The sequence below is a fragment of the Oculina patagonica genome, chromosome 5, assembly GCF_052425735.1.
Source record: "Oculina patagonica isolate OP01 chromosome 5, crgOcupat, whole genome shotgun sequence".
NCBI lineage: Eukaryota > Metazoa > Cnidaria > Anthozoa > Scleractinia > Oculinidae > Oculina > Oculina patagonica.
In genome coordinates, this window is record NC_135762.1 from 10,564,062 (window position 1) to 10,578,892 (window position 14,831).

Genomic DNA, 14,831 nt, shown 5'->3' on the forward strand with positions numbered 1-14,831 from the left:
CACTTTAGTTGGGTTGCCCAATCCGAGAAGAGGCTCCTGGGAGCTTTGCCGCTCTATCGCTCGTTGGTTTTGAGGCCACTGCAGAATTCTCGTAGTCTCCTCTTCTCTCCCGTTACCACAATTTACCTAGAAAAAGTAGGAATAGGGACGGGGGTTCGAGTAAATACATTCTTTATTGAACGGTATTCGAAATGTTACAATAACAATAAACATGGCTTCACGTAGTAAACCTTTAATAATCTTGAGTACAATGTTCAGTTATTTATTCACCTAAACTAAAGTTAAAATATGCTACAAAATTACGATAAAACAAAACATTTCCCCTTAAATGATAATTCACTCACAATAAACAGTCATAAAGTGCTAATTACGAATACAATTATGATAAGATGTGTATATTTAGTGCAAACAAATTCCAGTCGAAAAAGCAAAAGAGCACTTACTGCCTTACAATGCTTAGCTCAATATGAGGATTATTTATAATAATATGTAACTGACGACTGAATTATTTCCTGGTTACATGGGCTAGCGGGTACTGTAGTAGATCAGTTCCCACAAGAGACACCAATTTAGGGTATGTTTAAGTCAAACTTGAACACAATGCAGAATAAGTGAATTTAATCAACCACAACGGCTCTAAAGATCGATGTCAAACTTCAGCTGAATATGTAATTACGGCAACTTTTTACTTGTCCATAAAAAAAAATTAAAAATTCACTCTGCGTTCTCCAAGAAACGTATGTATAGAGCCAATTCTACGGCTCATAAGATCTTAGGCTGCGTTCACACTTGGTGCCCAGGAAAGGTATACCTGAACTCATGTGAATTAACTGTTTCTTTCAAGAACTTACGCCAGAATTCGGGCACGGTGTCCGTACCCGGGTACAAGGGTACTTATGTTCCCTGTATTTTTTGCCGGTGCCCAGGTGTCGGAGCACTAAGTGTGAACATGACCATAGTTTTAGCGAATGTTCTCCTTGGTGGCAGCGGTTTGTTTTTTAAAAACAAAAAAGAGTTTAAAAATCTCTACAAACTAAATGCATTAAAATTACCATAAGGTCACAGTCCCATAATAAAACTATAATCTGAATGGCCTTCTTTTACTGCATCCTGTTCTAGTTATAATACATGTCACTGTATTGTGTGAATTTAAACATAAGAACAATGGCTTCAACAACTGACATGGCCTAGTAACCAGGCCACAGTTGCTCAACTGGATAAATCACTATCCAGTGGATAGCGTAGTTTGTTTTGTCATCACTTATCCGCTGGATAGTGATTTATCCGGTGGATAACGTTATCCACTTTTTGAAAAACTGAGCCCTGGTGAGTTAGGATTTAGGTTAATGAGAGATGTGTATTGAAGTGAGTTACGTTATCAGTGACGTTCGCCTAATTTTGGTTGGTAACAGATCTATAGCCAGGTAACTGTGTATTTTCACTTGTCATTTTATAATTTGTTCATGTTTTCTTGCTTGCCATAGGACTTGCCGAAAAACCAAACAAACACATGACCAGTGAAAATATACAGCACAATTACCCATCTACAGTACTAAGATAAACGTAACAAGTGACCAAAAGAGATGCCTTTAATATCTTCTGCCATTTGACCTCTCAAAGAGTCCAGCGGTTATTTCGTCTTTCCCTTTCATATTTTTCGCGGTACACTTGAAGTACAGATACTGTGGCAAATATTGAGATGTGACCACCAAGGTACTTCTTGAAATTCCATTTTTAACTTGGAAAATGTTAGGCTTCTGAGTAACGGGCGCCCAGGACATACAGGCATTCAAAGACCAGCAAAATTTGTATGACCACGAGAAAGATGGAGTTGGACTGCCTTCAGCAAGAACACAAGGGATGTCTTTTGGCTTGATTAGATGTCCAGTCCAGTAGTAGGTCTTGGCATATGATTTGTCCAGAACGGGAGCACCTGTTAATTGGATCACAAGCCATTAACATTTCTGATCTAAACTTTTGTTAAGATTCTAAACACAAACTAATATGTACACTACATTCAGTGGTGAATTTAAAGGAGAAGGGTAAAACATATTATTATTATTTTATTCTTTTTCTTATTCTTATTCTTATTATTATTTATAATATTATCATTATCATTATTATCATTATCATTATCATTATTATTATTAACTATATTTCAGTACATCTAATAAATGGCTCTTTGCCTGAAAAACTATGATAATTTGATTTAATGATGTCAGTGCAGTGCTGCTTTTGTCAGGAAAGAATGGTTATTTTCCTGAAACAATTGGGCAATTCTCTATTTTCCAATTGCCCATAATGCACTTTGTTTGCCCCCCAAATTTTGCATAAACTATTGTTTTGGTGAAGAAATTATTCAACATGACACGAGCGTGGGACAAAGAAAAAATCTGAGTCCCCGACGGGAATCGAACCCATGACCTCCCAGATACCGGTTGGGCGCTCTAACCAACTTTTCTTTGTCCCATGCTCGTGTCATGTTGAATAATTTCTTCATTATTTATCACCGAGCTTGAAATTTACCATCTTTATTATTTACAACTATTGTTTTGGAAAAATGCAGTCCTCCCGAACTTTTGAACTCTGATGAAGGTGAACAGGAAAGTCACCGAAAATTTAGTTTCCAAAAAACAGATCGGCTTCAGAACCTTTTTTATTTCATAAATTTAAAAGCGTTTTATCTTTTCTGTTTATTACAATTAAATGTTATTTCTCCCTTGCATGGTTTTCAAAACAAGCCGGCAACTGCCGGAGTTATGCCGGCTATTTGATTATATGTCGCTGGTTACCCTGTTCATAGCAATCAGCTCCAGACAAACAAGCTCAGCATTGCCACAGAGACCTTATTTTTAAACTTTTTCAGCTGATGACGCCTACTTCAAAACAATTTGAAACCTTTGCCTTGCCAGTAAAATTTGTACAAGAGAGTCTCTAGATTAAACTGTTTCTTGAAGAATAACAGAGTTAAAATCCAAACTCACTTGGTACAACAACGATAAAACTTCTCTGGTCTTCTCCAAAATCATTTTTGGCTTTACAGCTGAATTCTGCATCATCATCAGGATAACGTGGTGTCTTTATTTTCAAGCCTTTGTGTGTCACAAGGTATCGTTCAGTTGCTGCACATGGTTCATCTTCGCGGCACTCTGGTATTAACTGGTTGTCTTTCTTCCATGTTACGACAGGTGGTGGAAATCCTATGGTTTGGCAAACCAACTCTAGGTCACTGTCGCTGTCAACCAAAATGTCATGATTTGAACTTGCTATGATCTTTGCAGGATCTGGACCTAAGAAAAATAATTTATTCAATTAAAAACGAAACTTAAAAGTAACTAAACATGTAATACACACGTTCACTGTATGCTTATTTTATTTTTATTAATTATACAGGCCCCAGTTGTTTAAGGGTGGATACCGCTATTTACTGGATACATCACTATCCAGTGGATAGCGTAGTCAGTGCGTTTTGTAAAAACTTATCCAATAGACAGCGATTTATCCAGTGGATAGCATTATCCACACTTTCAACAACTGGATCCAGGTATAAGCTCACTTCATTTAATAATATCCAGTACACGAAAACAAAAATAACAATTACAACAAAAACTGGTAAGAGGTTGGGATGGGGGTGGAGAGTGTTGGTGGACAAGTAGATCACATTTTTTGATAGTCTACACTCAGAGACCATAGAAATAATGCCACAAACTGTTCAAAACTTAAGTTAACCATAATCACGTTATGAAGTTCCATAAATTATCCATACCTCGCCCACGGAAGCGATTTTTCCTGAGACCCCCTCACCCCTCTGAAAATTTCAATTATTAAGCTTCATACATATCCTTATAGTTTTTGGCCTCCTCCCACCCGAAGGAATGTCCAATCCCTCATGTGGGGGAAGTCACTGCATGAACATTTTCTGGGTCCAACCACACATTTCCACAATTAATTTACCTCTGACATCCACTTGTATGCTTCTCTCTAAAGTGAAGCCTTTTTTAGTCAGTAGTGCACACTCATACACCCCACTGTGCGAAGAACCTGCATTTGAGAACATCAGGTCTTTTCTTGCTATTTTGTTTGCACCAAATGATGACTTGACACTCACGCCAGGCAAACTGGGCATTGGAAGTTGCACTGGGGATCCTCTGACAACTTTGTACCATGTAACAGTACCCATTGTACCCTCACAAGTGTAGGTGAGGTCAGATCCAGTTAATATCCGCTTTGACTTGAAAGGAATAATAGCAACTTCTGGGTGTACTGAAAAAAAATGAAACAAAAAACCATACTCAGTTTACAACTATTTAACAAACTCAGGGTTGTCATTAGGTTTTTGAGTAGCAGGTTCCATCCAAAAAGTAGGCGGCTACAAAACACTCATAACTTGATAACATACACTCAGAACTGACCTACTAATATTTGGAGTAGCCGGCGCAGAGTTCGTAATAGCTGGTGAAATGCGCCGGTTGCCGGCTTATTTTGACAACCCTGGTTTGCATTGGTTTTGATTCGTTCTTTTCAAACAGCACATCATAAGATGATGTAGAAAGATGGATGTAGAAAGATACATTGTAGCTATGCACCTAACACTGAAATTAAGCAACTGTAATATTGCTTAAATAAATGAAATGCTCACCTATATCAAAAATTGCCAGAAAGATATCTCTGGTAATAACCTGCCCATCCATCCTTTTAGCAGTGCATTGGTAATGTCCTGCATCATGTATTGTAACATTATGAACAGTAAATGTTGAGTCGCTGTTGGTTATTTTGATTGGATCTTTCGGAGGAACGCTTTTTTTGAATGTAACGCTTGCACTGGGATCGTTGGTTTTGCAGTTAAAATCTGCATCATCACCAAAGTACACAGAAATCACTTCAAACTTTGATGACACTTCAAAGGAAAAATTGGCTGGCACTGGAGAGCTGTGAATACCACCTTTAAAAGGAGAAAAAGAAACACTGTGTTAATTGTGCACAGTTTTCAGTGATAATTATATGCAAACTCTGAAATTCAAACCATGTAACGATTTCATTTTTCACGGCTGTCAATCATAATTATGGTGATGAACCATGGAAAACAGAACAAAACAAAATGGATCTGACAGCTGTGACCTTTTGACCCAGTTGAAGTGAACTTCTGTTTTCCGAGAGGTCTGCTAAGATGATTGACAGCAGCAAAAAGCCTAAACCGTTGGTTGAGGATTGAATTCAGAGTTTGCATTTCATTGAAGACTGCAATAACAAACAGCATTTGACTGCTTTAGAGATCCACAGTAACTTTTAAGGGTACATGACAAAGTTTACCAGTAACTTTAATTTAGATGACTAAAATACATATAGTGAAAAATAAAAACAATTGTGATTCACAATTTCAGACGGATTTAATCAACGAAATAAAGTGATCAGTGTATTTGTCTACAAATACTCAGACAGTCTAACGACCAATTATTTTAGTACCCAAAAAATACTATTTATTCCAAGGGAAAATTTCAATATCGTCTGTCTATCAAAATAAAATTCTTTGAAAAGGCAGACCAAAATAAATTTTTCTCGGCTTTCTGATATAGTACCCCTGCCTGCCCTGCCCCTGCCCTGCCCGGCGCGCCCCTACCCTCTCCTTCCACTGCTTAAAATTCACTTAGCTGTTACATGGTTGCGTTCCACCCACCCCCTGAACAGCCATCTTTACAAATGAAGAATAAAAGACTTTGTAAAATTGTCTAACGCCACGTCTATTTAAAGTGTGACCAGAAGTTTCTCGTACAAGTATTCAGTATCGTGGAGTCTTACATTCTTTGTCATTCTTTCAAATACTATGTACAGCAATATTATAGACGACCATTATAAACGGAAGCTTACAAAACTTTACATGTAATACATGTAAAATAAAGCCTCACATGTCTCACATCTATTGTTTGTTTGTGTTCGAACAAGCTATTGAATAACTGATGACAAGAAAGAATAAATGAGAATCTAATGCAGTTCTTACCCGCTAAAACAAGCAGCACGACCGTCAACAAGAAAACCATCTTTCTCTTTTCCTCGTAGGATTTGGGTCCTGTCAGCCTTGTTGTAAACCTGAAAAATATATCGTCGAAAATTAAAAGTTTATCACCCAGTTGCAAAGCAAATAAACTGTTCAAAAAGAAAAACACCTTGTTATAACATGATGTAGTCAAGGTTATTTTAACAAGATACAATACTGCAGTTATTTACCCATTGGCCTGTGGAAAGGTAAAACGAGCTCGCGTCGCCATGTTGTGAACAACTAATCGGACCACTGACTTTGGATAGCGTCGCTTTTATAACGGCTTTAGACACTAGCTTTAAGTGTTTTAGATGATGCCGAGCCATCCTGATTTGGCGTGGCTTAGGTGACAAGTAAACAACGCCTATTTGAAAAGCCACAAGTGGCAATAATTCAAATCAACCGCCTTTCGTCCGCCTCAAGACTTTGTAAACATTTCATGGGCTAATTACTACCCAGAATGCAACGTGATTTAGACGCCTGGAACAATAGATGTAAATATGACAATCACATAAACAAAGCCAAGAATATCACTGGAATTTTTAATAGTACGTGAAATCTTTAGAGAATTTAAAGTCGTCTGGCTGGTCATCAACTAATCAGCCACATTAATCCGGAAACATTGTTTCTTTCCCAGTCCAACATGATTCACAAAACGGGCAAAGTATTATATTCAAGAAAATTGAGCGGAGCATGAGTCATGAATCAACGGAGCGACGGACTATTAGATACGTTCCAATGGTTCGATAATTTGTTTTCTTCGCTTTAATTATCCTAAAGGAAACAATAAGTGAAAGCTCGACGGGAGATATCAATTAAACTCTGTAAAAATGTGGATCTGCAAATTGCAGATCCGTGAATTTAGGAGACCTCGTCTGGCCCGGTTGAGCTCAAACATTTAGGTAGTGGGTACCCCAGAGAAAAAATATTGGTTCTAACTGTTTTTCTATTTATATTACCTTGGAATGTCAAGTTATATCGAGTGGCGTGTTCAATACAAGCACAAATGGATCTGTATGACATGTGAGTCGATCTCTTATAGACCCTTATAGGAGGTCATCAACAGACGAATTCGTTTAGTTGGTCAGTTAAACAAAGAGCTGTATAGTAGCCCGGCGTTTTGAAATCGTAAAGAGCGTGTTTTCGTTTACACGCCACTATGATACTAGCGGCTAGCCCACAGCGAAATGATATAAATAACTGTGTTGAGAAGAGTTTACTGAGTAGAAACTTAAAAATACTTCTGAAAATACTAAAGCATTTAGTGATGGTAAGAACAAAGCACTTACCTGTATCGTCAATGTCTTAAAAAAATAAATAATGATGCTACACTTGATAGCCTCTTTCCACGTTGCGCACTACAGTTTGTTCCTTCTAAATGGACGAGATTTTCTGCTCTGTTTGAAATGTGAGTCCTATATATATATATGGTTTGTCATCACTTGTAACAGGAAATGTCATCACCGAATAATACCATCACCCCACCCTGTTTATTTAGTGCGTCATTTTTTACGATACTTTATACTTGAATGCTTGAGAATTTTCTCCTTCATTCAGTGTTTCATAAAGCTGCTTATAAAACCTCAATTATTCGTTTATCTACGTCAGGTCAGAGAAAACAAGGCAAATTAATAAATGCAACTTCTTAGTTTCGACAGTGCGGGAGTGATCTTCATGTTTATTTTAATAGCGCATTTCCCATGTTTCCGCTGTTATACGTTACACTAAGGACACTAAGCAGTAATAACACTTTATGCGTGCGATCTAAACTCCCACAAAATATGGATCGGTGAGTACTTTCTCGTTATAAAGCAAACACGCTGTACCAAGATCTGTAAAAACAGGTTAAAATACACAGTAAACAAAAAGGTAGGCTCGATTCCGCAAGCAAAGTTCTTTGACTGAAAACTGAAAAATGCACCTAGAAGTTCTGGAAAGTTTCCATCACTTATTAAGAAAGCTCGTTTTATCCGATTTAAATAATTCGTGTCACAAACAGTACAGCAGACATAAACAAAGTGAATCGGCTTTTATCGAATTCTTTATAGTCGCATCAATATTTGACGATTTTTCCGTGTTAATTAAATACTGAGTGTCTTCATATTTTGCCTGCTATCGACTAAGCATTTTAAAATCTTTAATAACTGTTTTGCGAAAAAATATAAGAGATAAGAAAACTGCTTGGCATTTTTAGAATATTAAAAAGACAAGTATTTTCACGATGTTCTGATATCAGATCATACGCGCCCACTAGCTGGGTAAAAATTAAAATCCGCACTCTCTCGACGCGGCGTCATTTGAGAAGCCTGCGACGCCTGTATTCACCCATTCGGCGGTTACCGGCACGCGATCGTCTCGTAGCCTTGAGTCTACCTGTAGTTCCACTGTTCGATCTCGTTAAAGAAAGCATGAAGTTGGACTTTCACGTCGATATGGGTAAAAAAACATGAAACGTCTCAGCACGTGCGAAACTACTTCCGGTTAGTCTTTGTAACCGGAAATTTTGCGCAATGTTTAAACTCCCACTAAAGGCACCTATCATGACATGACCGTATAAACCACAATAAAAAATATAAGTGCTATTTAAAAACAACTCAGTTTCATGCCAAAAAGAAGTAATAGCAAGCCAATACTGAAGAGCCCTTGTTAAAATTATCCAAATTCTAAAATTTGGACTCGATCTTTTCGACGCCATCTTTGGTCAGTGGGTAAAACAGACTGCAATGTTTGCATGGAAATCACATGCCAAATATTTCTGCGGATAACTTCAGCACTAAAAACCTGCACCTAACATAGCTATTGTAGGAAAAGAAAAGTGAGTTTGAATGGATCTAAGCAAAATCTGAAAACTTCTCGCATTTTATATGGCGTCTTTTACGATACTAGAAATTTAAAAATTTCTAGTAGCTTGACCACCCACCTAAATTCACGCCCTTCTTCAGGAATTCTGTCCTCCTTGTAAACACTTTTCACGTAACTGAGGGTGTATGTCGTATCGGGTATCTGGAAACATTCAGCTTATACTCAGTGCAGAAATGCGTGAACTTGACCCTGAATACCCTTCACTCCAGCCCAAATACATCCCAGTATCAATTTACTTCCGATACCAGATAGTACAGGCCGTGGAGCCTGGAGGGGAGGCAGGAGGTTGGGTTGAGGCAGAAGTGGACTCCTGGAGGGAAGGGGAGGGGTAGCCTGCACGCAGGTAGCTTTTTCATCTTGGGCAAAATGAGAGTCAAATGATGACAGTGCTATAGTACCTAGTTACATATTTGGTAAAAATTTGAAGCCTTACAGTAGGATGGAGACTCTATTCGCACTGGCAGATACCTACTTGTGATTGCTTTCCCGATTTTGATCTTGAATATCACACGGCAGGGGGTAGGAGAAAGGGACAAAAATAAATTTAGGGATAGAGGAAGGGGATATTATAAAATCCGAACAAAGTTTAACCTAACACGGCACTCGAAGTAACGTTCAACGTTACACGTCTTTGGAGTTACTAACTAAATTGTCTTTGTCTTTTCGTAAGAACTATGACACCGTAAGAGGAGGCTCATCGCTTAGCTTTGTTTCTATTTTTTCCATTTTTCAACTCAGATTTACAGTTGAATGATCGCATCCAGCGAATTAACAAAGAAAGTGATTTCCCAATGAATATTTGACATTTTTTTTATTTTATATCTTCCTTTGCCGATCTACCGTGGTCTGGAAGGGATATCCGCTTTGTTATTTTGGGCCTTATTTGTCCTAACGACTTCAATTTTCTAAGCCGTTCCTTTAATTATTTTCCTGTATTTTGGTTTCCGTGACCCTTTTTTACATCCGCGACTTTTATCTTATTACTATTATTTTTTTTACTCCCGGGATTTTTTTGTTATACATCCGTGAATTATTTTTTTACGTGGCAATTTTTCATATGAATCATTTTCAGGCAAGGCATTGTCGGTTGATATTGTTTAACAAAGGGCAAAACCCGTTTTTCCTATGTTGGTTTTTGTGGAGAGCTTGTTGCCTAGTAAATAATAAAGATGGTAGATTTTAAGCTCGGTGATAAATAGTGAAGAATATTATTCTACATGACACGAGCGTGGGACAAAGAAAAAATCTGAGTCCCCGACGGGAATCGAACCCATGGCCTCCCAGAATACCGGTTAGGCGCTCTTACCAACTGAGCTACCTGTGAGCTAGGCCATTTACTGTTTATTGCAAAGCGTATTTCGGATAGGGCTCGCCTTTATACTATAGTGTGCATGCGGATAACCTCTCTCTATAAGATGGCATTTAAACTCTTTGAGTTTGTTTTGAAAGTTGCCTGTGTGTGAAGACTCTTTGGAGTTCCCCGAGGGGCGGCAAGATGAAAAAATGTGTACATTGGAATGTTTCAGTAGCCTTACACCCAGTTTCACCGAGGTCAAACGTCTCAGGCAGCTTTTCTTTCCATTTCGACGTTTTTTGTCACATTGAAGTGTTGGTATAAAAATAGTTGCTGAGTGTAAGCATAATCCCATTTCCTCAGGTAAACGAGTGTTTTTACTTTTTAAATGTTTCGCGTCCGAACCAAAGTGCTTAGACAAAATGGCGCCGACAAGTCCGCATTTCGCTATTTTCAAACACGTAGAACGTTTTTAGTAAAGCACCAAAAAACTTAGTAAACCCTTAGGATACCGGTTATGTATCAAACTTTAAACTGTGAAAATTATAACCTTATCTTTGCAGTACTTTTCTTATTTTTTGCATATTTCTGTCGTTTGACCGCGGTCGAACACCCAGTAGACTGTCCACAGCCCTCTATTTTTTCGTGTTTTTTCGATCGATGAGCGCGCGGTGAGAACGGTGAAAGAACTGGACGCCGTCCCCTTCCTTCCACGCGCTCGCTTCGTTTGCTTTTTTGCGTTGAAAAATCGAGAGGCTGTGGACAGTCTATACACCCAGCAACGATCGATTCTAATAACGGAGGCTTTCGTTATACAATTTAGAATAAAAATCAGCGAAAATAAATGACGTTTCGATGAATCGCGGTTCATCATTATCAAATTCTAAAAAAGTCAGATTCTGATGAGTTCAATATATATTAAGAGTGCGTGTGAAAATTTCGTTGCATAAAATTAAAGACTATACAATGTGAATTGTATAGAGTGTTAATTACGAACTAAATAGTTTTGCTTTAATGGAGTCAGATTGAGTGTTCAGTTTAGGTTTTAACTCCTGGATAAAAAGCATTTCGAAGATAAAGCATTCGAATTTCCCGCGACATTTCTTCAAGATTGTAAATTGCTTGTTAAGATCTTTGTTACTCTGGTTGTGGGCGTCACGCAGGTGGTTTCCAATAGCTGAGTGCGTATGTTCATCAATGCGTTGGAAAAGGTGTCGGCGAGTGTAGCCTACATAATCTGCATCACACGAATCACATTTAAATTTGTAAACAACACATTGTTGATTTAACGATCGATGTTCTTTTAAAATAAATCAGTACCACCTCCGATTGCAAACCATAGTTTCTAAAAAAGGAAGTTTCTTTTCTAGAGATTTTGGCTGTAAATTTGATTGTAGAGTGGCGGTTGTTTGAATTATGTTAAAGAAAAACAATAATTTAATGCAAGACTTATAATTACACTACGGCAAGGGACACTTTTAAAAGGCAACAACCGGTATTTCGACTAGTTAACTAATCTTCTTCAGAGCCAGTGCTGTTATGGATAAATAATAGCACTGGCCCTGAAGAAGACTAGTTAATTGCCGTAGTGTCAGCTTTGCACAGACTCGTTCCCAGTCGCTATTTACGTGTTTTGAGTAGGGCTTTCCACAAGTTGCTCGAGATTTCTCAAAAAGTTGCCCGTAATTTCTCAAAAAGTTGCTCAAAAGTTTCTCCAAAAATCCAAAAAAGGTGGTTCTGATAATAAAAGTTGCTCGAAAGTTGCTCCAAAAAATCCAAAACGTTCTTCTAATCAAGATAATTTCTCTAAATATATGCTAGTTTCCCTTTGAGGGTAAGATTTCTTAGCCGTTTTGTGCAATTTAACAGCAAAAGGAGTATCTTAATAACATATTAAGGGGAAAATTTGTTAAATAACAAGGATTTCTTTAACTGAGAAAAATCGTGAAGATATCGATGACGTCATGTTTGCTGACAAGTTTTGTAATGTTTTAATGCAGAAAGAGGACCAGAAAGAGCAGAAAGTTGAAACGTACTTAGATGTTCCTCGGAAGTCTTCGATTTACACAGTACGATTTTGCCGCATGCGACATGCTTACGACAAGCTTGACGACACGAATTGTGTCGTGTAAATCGAACCATGTCGTAGGCCTGTCGTAAGGATGTCGGATGCGACAAAGTCGTACCGTGTTATCGGCCTTAACGTGTAGAAAAACAGTGACGTCTGCTACGAGCATTTCTACAAAAGGAGATCCGACAACAAGAAGTTCTGGATTTTACTCTGCGTTATGTGGTTCCCCGGCTACATTCAAAAGTTTCATGAATTGTGTAAGTTGCGGTTTGTTTCTGCAACCATTGGTTGTCGGTCTATGCTTGACGTCGTCAAGTTGTATTTGACCTTCATTCCTTGTCGTTTGTAAACATCAGAACAAAGCAATAACCTTTATCACGTTCTTGCGTTTGCTACGCAACCTCCAAATCCACCCCCCCCCCCCCCCCCCCGCCTCGCCACCACCACAAACACCAATTAATATCACCATCGTCACCCAAAGAAGGCCACCTACAGAAAGAATAGTCGCAAAATTCAAACGAACAAAAGTTATGCAATTAAATGGCAAACAAAACTGGTCGTGAGACAAGGGAAAAAGAAGTCACGGCCGAGTAAAAATGGAAGTCGTGGTGCTGAAACAAAAATTAGTCGGAAACCAATGATCATGATAGAGGTCTTGGACCAAAATAGATGTCGCGGGCGGAAAAAAAGTCACGAAGCAATAAAAGAAGTGGCGTTGTGAGAAAATAAGTCGCCGGGGGAGCATAAAAAAGAAGCCGCGTTTTCAAATCTGCAGCAAATTTCCTCGTTGTCAGACTTTTTAAGAAAATAGATCGAAGTGCATCCTTTTTCGGTGTTTGTGAGTTGACTATTCCTGGCCGGTCTTTACTTGATACAAGTTCATCGGCGAGTCACGTTTTCATTAGCTTGCTCAGGAACTGAACCGGGGGGTAAGATCATCGGAAGGGTTTACCTAGTGGAAATTGGCGAATGTTCCTAACATTTCCTGCTTTAGTTCGTTACAAGAAATAAGATGTGCGGTAAATCACTCACTGGACACACACAGTACAGAATCAAAATACGGGGCTTAACACTTAGTTCGTGGCCAGTTTGAGCAATTGTTTTACATAAAGACTTGCTTTTTAATTCAGTGTCTAGCTTGTTCCATGCTAAAGGCTGGAAATGGCAAAAGAAACACGCGAATAAAACTCAGGAAATTTCGCTTTAAGCTCGCGCGTTAAATGTGGCCCATTAAAAACCACAAGGAGAACGGAATTTGATTCATCGCAACCCGGTGTTTAAGCCATCTTTTTTTAGTTTTGTCAGTGCATATAATATATTCGAAATTCGAAGCTTCAACAAAGATTTTGTTGTCAATTAATTTTAGATCTTCAGTTGTCTTATTCTTATTTTCATTTATAAAAGCTTATTATTTCGACGGCTTCACAGTTTGAGTCGGAGCTAGTCAGCTCACGATTCTGATTTCTGAGAATACACGAAAAATGAAGAAAATTTTAAAAATGCGTGGTTCATTATACAGCTGATCAAAAATAATCAACTGCTGGTCAGTCACCATAAAAAAGAAAACGTATTAAAAAAACCAAACGGCAATACCTACCCGCACCTTGAAAGTTAAAGCTCTCTCAGTTAGGAATGATGAAGAAATTGGGAATATACAACTCGATTATCGACAATTCCACTGTAGCCGTGGGCGAAGATCAACTGAGATTGTGTGGTCAGACCACTCGCACTTATAGAATAAATTCAACCAAGTCGTGATTAAAATGAATCAGACTGAAGAATCAGTAGATAAACACGTTTTTCTCTTTTGTAAACAGAGATTGTTTTTCATTGTACAAGTCATCAAATACCGGGGGGGAGGGTGTACAAATGTTTAATTAAAAGAGGGAGGATCCGCTTCGTGGTCCGAACTCTTAACCATTTATACCATGCCATTTTGAAGAAAAAGATCTATAGAAAATGGGAAATCCTTTTACATACGTAAAGTAAACACTACATTTCTATTCTTTACCCCTAGAGTTAGATTATTCCAAGTCGCTCGTTTCAACCGTGTAGTCCATGATAGGGAGATTCCCTCCCCCGGAATCACGACGTCAATGTTCCGTGCCAGAGTTGTTGATATGTAGAATAGTTTGAAGGTGTTTGTTTTTAAATGAAAAAATAATTCGGCTTTTTTTGATTTGTGAGTTTAAAGTCAATATGCAAAGTCTATAAAACAGCTTTTCATTGTTTAGCAAAAACCAATGGTTTTTGAAAAGGGATCATACTGGCTCTGAAAATATTTCAGATTTGGCAATCTTCAGTTCGCAACATGATCAATCTAATCTTGTTTTCAATTTAGTTATTTTTTTAAAGACAGAACTTTTTTACTGCTATTTTTGGACGTATGCGAAAAAGTTCTTTTCAAAATACAACATTGTTTATTTAGCTTTATTCGTGTTTTGATCTCATTTGTCAAATGAAATAGCATTTTGTTTACTTTCGTTGTGATTGAATTGTACCCTGTGAAGCCTTCAAACAATATACTAACAACATTGTATAGAATTTTGAAAAATGCTTTTAGTCCGTTT

At 38.0% G+C, this 14,831-nt stretch overlaps 1 protein-coding gene across 3 annotated transcripts; it reads right to left on the reverse strand.

The window, feature by feature from the left end:
• Window positions 1-154: 154 nt before the first annotated feature.
• Window positions 155-13,969, reverse strand: LOC144655359 (neural cell adhesion molecule 1-like). 3 transcript variants are annotated; one of them, XM_078515599.1, is made up of 6 exons: window positions 13,859-13,969; window positions 5,996-6,084; window positions 4,640-4,942; window positions 3,955-4,263; window positions 2,985-3,290; window positions 155-1,933 (listed from the first exon to the last, which is right to left on the reverse strand). In XM_078515599.1, exons 2-6 carry the CDS (start codon window positions 6,033-6,035, stop codon window positions 1,590-1,592), a joined length of 1,302 nt encoding a protein of 433 aa, XP_078371725.1. In that variant the 5' UTR covers window positions 6,036-6,084; window positions 13,859-13,969; the 3' UTR covers window positions 155-1,589. The 3 variants fall into 3 exon arrangements, with proteins under 3 accessions (XP_078371725.1, XP_078371724.1, XP_078371723.1); XM_078515598.1 differs by lacking the exon at window positions 13,859-13,969 and adding an exon at window positions 7,324-7,453; XM_078515597.1 differs by lacking the exon at window positions 13,859-13,969 and adding an exon at window positions 6,223-6,587.
• Window positions 13,970-14,831: the final 862 nt, after the last annotated feature.

Excerpts from the sequence above, each read along its gene's own strand:
- LOC144655359 (XM_078515597.1), bottom strand. The coding sequence starts at position 6,263 with ATGGCGACGCGAGCTCGTTTTACCTTTCCACAGGCCAATGG. Across the intron at positions 4,943-5,995 it reads CGTGCTGCTTGTTTTAGCGG|GTGGTATTCACAGCTCTCCA; the intron begins GTAAGAACTGCA and ends CTCCTTTTAAAG. Across the intron at positions 3,291-3,954 it reads CATACAAGTGGATGTCAGAG|GTCCAGATCCTGCAAAGATC; the intron begins GTAAATTAATTG and ends TATTTTTCTTAG.